The sequence below is a fragment of the Halyomorpha halys genome, unplaced genomic scaffold, assembly GCF_000696795.3.
Source record: "Halyomorpha halys isolate HHAL.00 unplaced genomic scaffold, Hhal_1.1 Scaffold412.1, whole genome shotgun sequence".
In the NCBI taxonomy this organism is placed as follows: domain Eukaryota; kingdom Metazoa; phylum Arthropoda; class Insecta; order Hemiptera; family Pentatomidae; genus Halyomorpha; species Halyomorpha halys.
The window spans coordinates 645,738-654,702 of NW_027113304.1; the positions used below are offsets into that span (position 1 = coordinate 645,738).

At 28.4% G+C, this 8,965-nt stretch overlaps 1 protein-coding gene across 1 annotated transcript in view; it reads right to left on the reverse strand.

Annotated features, from left to right (window-relative positions):
• Positions 1-1,440: 1,440 nt before the first annotated feature.
• Positions 1,441-8,965, reverse strand: part of LOC106682409 (cardioacceleratory peptide receptor) — a 17,726-nt gene continuing 10,201 nt past the window's right edge. Inside the window, exons 2-4 of the mRNA XM_014423230.2 lie at positions 6,732-6,989; positions 4,426-4,521; positions 1,441-2,932 (exon numbers count right to left, since the gene is read on the reverse strand). Of these exons, the coding sequence (XP_014278716.1) occupies positions 2,754-2,932; positions 4,426-4,521; positions 6,732-6,989 (533 nt within the window). The 3' untranslated portion in view covers positions 1,441-2,753. The remainder of the gene's footprint in view (positions 2,933-4,425; positions 4,522-6,731; positions 6,990-8,965) is intronic.

Below are 8,965 nucleotides of genomic sequence, written 5' to 3' on the forward strand. Positions count from 1 at the left end.
GATCAATTTATTCATCAAAGAAGTTACTTTTTTAAATATATGAGAGATATATTGATGGAAAAGAAGGATTCATAGATTAAAGCCACAAAAGACTAGCAAAAAGATACTAAAAATACTCATACTTAGCAAAATTGGAATCTATTGCAAGGTAAAAAATAAATTATAGTCTTACAAATTAAGAATACTTTACATCTCTGGAGGAAGAGAGACCTAGAGAAAGTATTTAAAAGGAGAAAAAAAAAATGGGAAAAAAATAATATATGAGCTTCACCTTGATCTATGGCTTACCAGAAATTATGGAACCTAGTAAGTAAGACATTTTAGAAGGTATAACTGAATCATGGGCAAAATAACGTTGTAGGTTTTGTGTAATGTTATCATTGAATTATGAACTATATTAATTTTTATCAAATAGGTTAATGTATTTAATGAAGAAAAAAAAAAAGTAATAAATAATTGTAACATACAACGTTATTCCAGTTCATGATTAAATTGTTGGCACAAGCTGGATTCAGGAGGTCTAGGGCATCTAGAACCATAAAAGAGTTAGTGCTGAAACAATAAAAAGGTTACCAGTAGGTACATCCTTCTTGAAGCCTCATCCTTTAGCCTATGTTATCCTTTTATTAACTTTAACTGTTCATACTATTATGCAGACAAATTTTGAAAACAAATAATTATGTTATGGTTTAGTTGTTCAGTTACAAGTAAACATTCAATATTCAAAAAATAGTGATAAAATTGTCATTAATAATATTCTCTCATTATTTTTCAATCAAACCGACACTTCAAGATCTGAGAAATAAGGAAGAAATATAATTATTTTTTATAATAGAACAATTTTTTTTTTTATTCAGTTGTGAAAATACTTTATACTTATTAAATTTAATAAATAAACAAATTATTAAATAGATTTTTTTTATAAAACTTGATTATTATTTTATTAACCAAAAATCATTGAATTATCAAATTTAAGCCTGTATACAAAGGTTAACTGTACAAAACACGCTCCAATGGTGGGAAATTCAAAGTTCCTACATATACTTGAATTATTATTATTATTACTTTAATTAGATCATAGCTGTTGACTTCCGCTCAGTCACATGGAATATAAGAGCCTTCCACACAGATCCTTTTTAGTGAAGTATAGGCCTACACTAACCTGTAAGTATTCTGTATAAATGGATTTTGAAGTTCTTGCCATTGGACCTTGCTTCGAACAGCCGTACCATTATAAGAAAAAAGTAAACATCAAGAGAACTAATTTTAGCAATTCACAATGTCTGTTTTTAAAAGCTGTTCTTTAACTGCTGAGTAATGAAGAAACCACCATTTTATCTATTTTAAAATAGTTAAAAGGTAATAAATTTTGAGTGGTAAGTGAACAAATTTTGTAATAAATTTATTTATTTACAATATCCATAACAAAACAGCTTAATTTTTAATAAACTGGCCATAACCATAAAAAATATAACCTTTTTTGAATTCATTTATTATGACTGAAAATTAGTATAGAACTTAAATAAAATTGGAGGGTAGTTGAATATGTAGAAAATAAACCTTGGCCGATATGTGACAGACAAGTGGTTGTCATTAACATGAAATGGAGAACATTTATTTCATTCTATAGGAATGTATATACTGAGTAGGAATTAATTTGAATCAGAGAACATTAAAAAAAAGAAAAAGAAAAAAGCTATATTACAATTTTCACAACAATTTGATTGAAATATTTTACATTTAAGGGTACATAATATAGAGTACATGGAAAATACATTTTAAATTAAAAGAAGAGAAAATGAGTTAGCTACAGCACAATGAATCAACAATACATTCAAGTACACACAGTCAGATAATATATAATGGATAGAGATATTTAGACGATTAAAGCTATTTTAATTACAACTACAACTATAAAGATTGACAATAATGAGTAATTATTTTACATCAAGAATAAACATGCATAAATATTGAAATAGTTCATAGAATTAGAAAAAGCTTAAACAATTCTACATTTGATTTATTGTAATATATCCTAGTATTAAAAATGTAATAGTACATAGAGAGAGAAATTTAATTTAGTACATTTATCACATAAAATACAATTAGATTTTATTTAAAACATATAACAATAATTAAGTTCAATACTGAGTTCATATCACATCATATATGTTTAATCTATTTATTCTTATCTGAGGATGTTAGTTCCAAAGGTTACTAAATGCCATTATTTCCTTTAATTGTCAGGTAAATTTAAAAAAGTTTTTAATCCATTTCTGTTTCTTTCTTGGCAAAACATGTGATAACTCCATCAAATTTAAAGAAGGATATAAGCTGTTGTTGTTGGTTGGGGATTTTGGACGTAAAACCCTAAGGTCATCAACGCCCACAAAGGATATAAGTTTAAGTCTGAAAAAATGGCAAAGATTTGAGAAGGACTTATCAAAATCAGCATTTTAAAGACTGTAACAACTTCATGGAACCAACTTCTAAATTTTAAGACAGTTACAATCTAAAACAACGATATATATATATATATATTTTTTTTAACAGTAAGCTCATGAAGATCTGATCAGAAATTTAATCTATTCTACAACAGGATTGTAATATTATGAGCCAAAATCCATTTATAATTTAGAAATATATATATAGTACACACAGAAGTAGTAAAATATATAGTAATCAATTAAAAGATTTAAATTAACAGTTTACAACCATCTTTAGTCTCCTTAGAGGTAGACTCGAGTTGAGGCTCACCTATTAGTCCTAGATGCACTAAACAGACAGTAGATGAGTGGGTTAGCGGCCGAGTTTAGCGGGGCCAGGCTCTGGATCAGTGTAGCAACTGCGATGTTGGTCTGAGTTCTTGGGATGTAGCCGTATACTTGAAGGAGGTCAAAGACAATATAAGGGCTCCAGCAGAGGACAAATACTATTAAGAATACTATTATTATAAATTTGAATAATAAATTAACTTAGAAGATTAAATTAAAGACAAATACTGAAAAATTATAACATAGACAACATGTTCTATAGTATTTGTTCAATGTACAGATTGTAAAACATGTAGATGTTGTGTGAATACAGCAATACATGTATTATTGGTAGAAAAAAAGTTTTAGCATTTTTCAATTAATGACCTGTGGTGTTAGTTTTATTTCATATTATATTATTTTAAAATAATATGATATAGATCTTTTCTATTACTTTCTATCTATTTTATATTAGATCGACTTTGGATAATATGAATCAATATTAAATAAATTGATTTATCATTTTATTCTTTTTTTCTTTTAAATAATAATAAAATAACATCTGACTACAATTTTTTTTAATTATAAAGAAAAAACGCTACAAAAATTATTTAATTAAATTAAACTAGCAGTTTTAACATCAATGAAATAAATAAAAATTTATATTTGTAGACTCTTTCCTATTCAAAACAATATTAGACTTTTTTTTTTTATTATTACATAGAGAAATGAAACAGCAAAAAAATATTTATATACATATAAATTAATTAGATAGGAAAACTCAAATTTATGGACTATTTAAAATACTATGTATTAAATAAAGAGTCTCAGTATTCCAGCTCAATTCTTTGTTAGTTAGGTTGACTCCATTTTATATTTTTCTCACTTCAAACCCAAAAGTGATTGGTGGAAAGTGACTTTTCCAGCAACCCAGTGATACTTTCACTAACGAAAGTACTCTAATCCAAATTATAACAATTTTTTAATATGGCCTTCACCATTTATAGGAGATACTTTGCCACCACAAAATAGGTTTATACTGTTCAAGAACAGTGGAGAGACCTGCTTCTGCTGACTTAAGCATTGCCAAACACTTAACACCACCATAATTCCTCCAAGTCCTAATCATAAATATTATTTTTATACACCAAAAACAATAACATTTTTCTTCTACCCCCATTACAAATTGAAATTCTACTGATTTTACATTATTGCTCCAAATAATGTTTATGTGCTCTGAAAAAAAGATTATACAAAATATTTTCATACCTCATTCAGATATTTAGGCTTAATATTTTCCATTTTATAAATGAAAAAAAAATTATAATAGTTGTAGTATATGCAGTGTTTTTATTTATGTTTTTCTGGATAGATGAAATAATTAGGTCTGACAAATTTGAAGGTTTCAAGCAGAAGAAACATAACATTTAGAAGTTATATTATGGACTTTAAACATACTGGCTTCCCCTCATCTCATGAAGAGTGAATCTAATCTGTGGAGTGAAATGATCATCACATTGTAGCAAACAACTAGGCAATTGATCAATTTATTTACAGGTATCTTAAGTCCTCTTGGAATTTTCTTAGTTGTACGGTTACAAAATTGCATTACATCTTATATACAATAAAATAGGGTAAGCTGAGTGGCAAGAATGTCCTCAGGAATAATTACCTAAAACAATGATAAATGTCATCTTAACTGTTTTAACTTTAGCCTGAGGTATTATTCCTCTTGAGCTTGCTCTCCTTGTGTCCTCACTGGTTGGTTCTGTAATAAAAAAATAATAAATTTATTGTGAAATAAGTTATAAAATCCTGTTTCTATGATAGAATGTGGTTACTAAAAATATTGATTCGAAATATTATATATATTAATATTAATATTATAAATATTATATATCTTGTAAAAAGATCAATAGAATTAATAATAAGTAATTTATGGAAGATTATGGAAAAACATATGTATGATGTTTCTAATTATCTTTCTGAATAGAATAACCAAGATGTAAAAGGATACTAATTAATAATTTAAGAATTTACATAAATAAACAAGGATATTCTATTTTACAATTCAAATAAATTTAAAGCATACCTAAAATAATGAATTTTTAAAATATTTGTTATCTTAGTAAATCAATATATAAAGTGAGTATTGTGATTGAATATTACCATATTTGATTGTGTCATTAACAAAAGTACTATTCAATTTTTCAATTTTACTTTGTAATTTATTTAAAATGAATTGCTGGACAATATTAGCGCATTTCTTTGTACTTTGGCTATGTGATCAATGAATCCAGCTATATTAATTTTTTTAATTCTTATTAAGAGCTCTTCATATGAATAAGTTTATATATAACATGTGTTATTTATAATTCTTGCTTCTGTGTCATCTAACACATTTAAGAGCTGTCTCTCATAAGGCACCACTGGAAGGGGAAAAAGGACTATTGAAACGAAACATCATTCCCCTTAGAAAAGACAAACCCTAAGAGTCACCCTTTAAAAGCTCTCAGAAAGTATTAAAAAGAATCTTAAGATTCAAGCCCACGTGCGAGAATAGTGTCCAAGAAGAAAATTTTTCAAAGAAATTTGTATCCTTAAAAAGCCAAATGACAGCTAAGCTTTCCAGATTAACAGAATAACTAATAGTTATTTTCTTATTTCCTAATCATTCTGCAATTATTTTTATTCATTATGGTTGTTATCTTGTTTTTTGTTCTTAGCCCTGATGAAGGCTTGAAATTCTGGCCAAAACGTCACCTATAAATAAGTTTGTTCTTATTTGTGTACTTTACTGACCACTGCCCCAACCATCTTCTCCTCATTTATATATATCTACATACAACTATTAACTCATCATTAAAATCTTATTTTGTAATATTATTAATTATTATATTTTAATTTTAATAAAACCACATTACCTTAACATAGCAACATAATCTTAATTTTGAGAGACATAATGTTCTATAAATTAAAAAGAAATAATCAACAAAATACAATCGTTATTAAAATCCCCCCAAAAAAGTTGAATTACGCTATAAATTTCAAAACTAACAAAGAGAAACAGATATAGATTTTACTATTTTCATAAACAGATAAACATTTTTACTAAAGTAAAAGGTGTTTACAGGTATTGACATCTTTGTTTAATAGTATATAAATGATAAAAAAATAGAATAACCCCAATTCAGATTAACAGCCTATAAAATATGCACATATTCTTGTGGTATTTTATATTTTTAATCAAAAAATGACTAATGTTCATTGAAATTAATAATTATAATTGTTTCATTATAAATCGCTTGTTTAAATATAAACGACAAAAAGGGGAAGAGATTATTTAACTAGATTAACAAACTTTACCAATATGATTAGCAGTAATGGAAAAAAATTATGATAAATATTTTAGAAATAAATTTTTTACACATTTGTTAAAAAAAAAAATTAAAATCTATACCACTACAACCTATGAAGGGTCGGGGGTTCAGTACTTTATAAGGAAGTACTGTTACTAGACCATCGGTTGTGCAAGGAGGTGATTTGGTCAGAATCACGCTTGACCACCAGGTTTTTATCCAATTCAGGGTACCCAATTTATGAGGCTGGATGGGCCCAAAGAGGGCTTTAGAACCCACAGGGTTGACTCACGGCTACAGTGTAACAAAAAACAATTTTCTGCCCAGCCGGATTCGAACCCGAGTCCTTGGAGTTAGCATAGTTAGGTGCCACTGCGTCCCTTACACATTTGTAAAAATAGTTATTTATCATATATTTATTTTCATAGAATAGAATAAAATGTTAAATAAGTTGAAAAATATTATTACAACATTTACAAAATATGTTGATTATTTCAATGTGTTAACTTGACAAAAGCAATAAAAGTTAATAAGCATACATTTAAAAAATTAAAAATAAGCTAATATCAAAAATTAGTTTAACTTAAACCATGAATTAGTTTTATTAAAGCATACATACTGTGGGTATACTGCTTGCTCTTTGCCCAGATTGTGAATACAATAAACGCGTAGCAGATAGAAATGATAAGTGCTGGAAGCACAAACACTGCAGTTGCCACTAGCGTCATGTAAAGCTGCCATTGCCAAGCTTCTGAGAACTCAATCCAGCATTGGAGTTGGCCTTGTATCCTCTTCTCATGGTAGAGCAAGCCAATAGGAATGGACAACACTGCAGCCACACACCAAGCACAGATGACCAGAAGCCTGGCTCTACGCCCTGTTATCAAAATTGTATAAAAAGTTAGTTCAGTTTCTTCAAAGAATTTAGATTATAAATATTCATTATGTTTGATAATATTTCATTTGGTTGGTACTAGTTTCCAAAGTGGATACAGTGGGATCCTGGAGTGTCTCAAGCATATGTCAGAGGTGCCACAAGCGAATACCACTTTTTCGAAACATTATGGTATGTTATAAAATATAATCAAAATATAATTAAAAAAAAAAGTAAATATACAGTGCATTCCAGCATTTAGATGGCACTTTCATATTTTTCTACATATGCAACCAGTCTAAGAATAATTGTGGCATCATTTTTGTATTTTTTTTTGCTTAACAAAGGTGCCGCGAATTTTTTTTTTTAGCTCAAAAGGGTGCTGTGGCAAAAAACAGTTTGGGGATCACTGGACTAGAGCCCTATTCAAAATAATAATATTAGAGTTTTAGCAATGAACATATTCTCCGCTCAAGTCCTGCACAACTGCGATTAGCACCCTTATCCAGCCTCCCTTGGATTCTAATACTAGCTGAGCAATTGCCCGGACTTCTTGTTCCCTCCATATTTGAGAGGATAAATCTGATTTGAAACTTCTTATGTTGAATGTGAATGTTGTGTTTACGTGTATCAGATGTTTATTTTTTTTCTCAATTAATATAGTTGTATGTCTGTAAATATATTATTTTTTATTATATATAGTAAATATATTCTCCTTATTACCAGTCTCCATAAATAAGGACAGTATGTAATACTAGTCAATAAAAACAGTTTTCACTAAATTCTTAGTGAAGGGTAGGTACTGGATTTCAACTCCAGGATTCAGGTTTGTGTCTGGCTTGAGTCAGAAAATTTAGTTATTTCTAGTATACCAACAGTAGGACAGTTCTGTTATTGTCTCCTGGGGCTTAACCAGCTTTTATAAAGTGAAAAATGTTTCCTTTATGGGGCAGTAAGAAGTTGTAGATGCTGAACAAATCACCTAATATGATAATAAAACCGTTGGTATAGAAACAATATAGTTTTTTAAAGTAAATTTAATTCATTCCTTATAACAAAAATGAAATAAAAAATAATCTTTATTCACACATTGTTTCCTAGGTTAATAATAAGTTTGACAAAATATATAAAGCCTGTCTGACTGTACTGATAGAGAAACCAACATTTCAGTAAATTATAAAATACAGTGTAAAAAATGTAGGTAATTCATATTTGTCAGTACTGAGAAATCTTACTGAATCTAAGTATGTTAATGGAATCATGGATAGTAAAAAAAAAAAGAATAAAAAAATTATACCGAAAGAGCTACTACTGATCTATACTATAGCAACTTACCTTCATGACCGTAAGTGCATACCTTATGGAGTGGAATTTCCTTCTTGCAAGGACCTACAATGAATACCTGTAGGACTTGCCATCCAGTTTACGACCACAAGCACATACCTTACAAAGTGAAGTTTCCTTCCAGCGAGGATTTACGGCAAATAATCATAAAATTTATCTACCCAATTCATCTTGTCATCCAGCTACATACCCATTGAACATGCGTTGTCAAGGCTTTCTGATATAAAGTACCTCACATCATCAATAGGAATCAGAACTAATTAATTATACACAGCCACCTCGAAAAAGTAAATTTACAGTTTATATGAATGGCAGAAGAGTGACTATTTATCTAAATTTTTTTTAACTTATCCTGTATATGTTTCCATAGACCTTCAAAACCAGTTTGAAAAGAGATTTACATGAAAAAAAAATCTATATTGACGGTTTGACTGTTCTGTATTCAATATTACTGATGGATAACATTAAAGTGAAGGGATACTCAGGTATATAAAATTTTTTATTAAGTAAATATAAAATTAGAAATCAGTAATTATTTATAGTTCTGTAAATACGTTGTGAATATGCTCTCCTATCTCTATTATCCCTGTCCTTAATGAAATGAAAAAATAACTTTATTCTGGGACATATGTCCC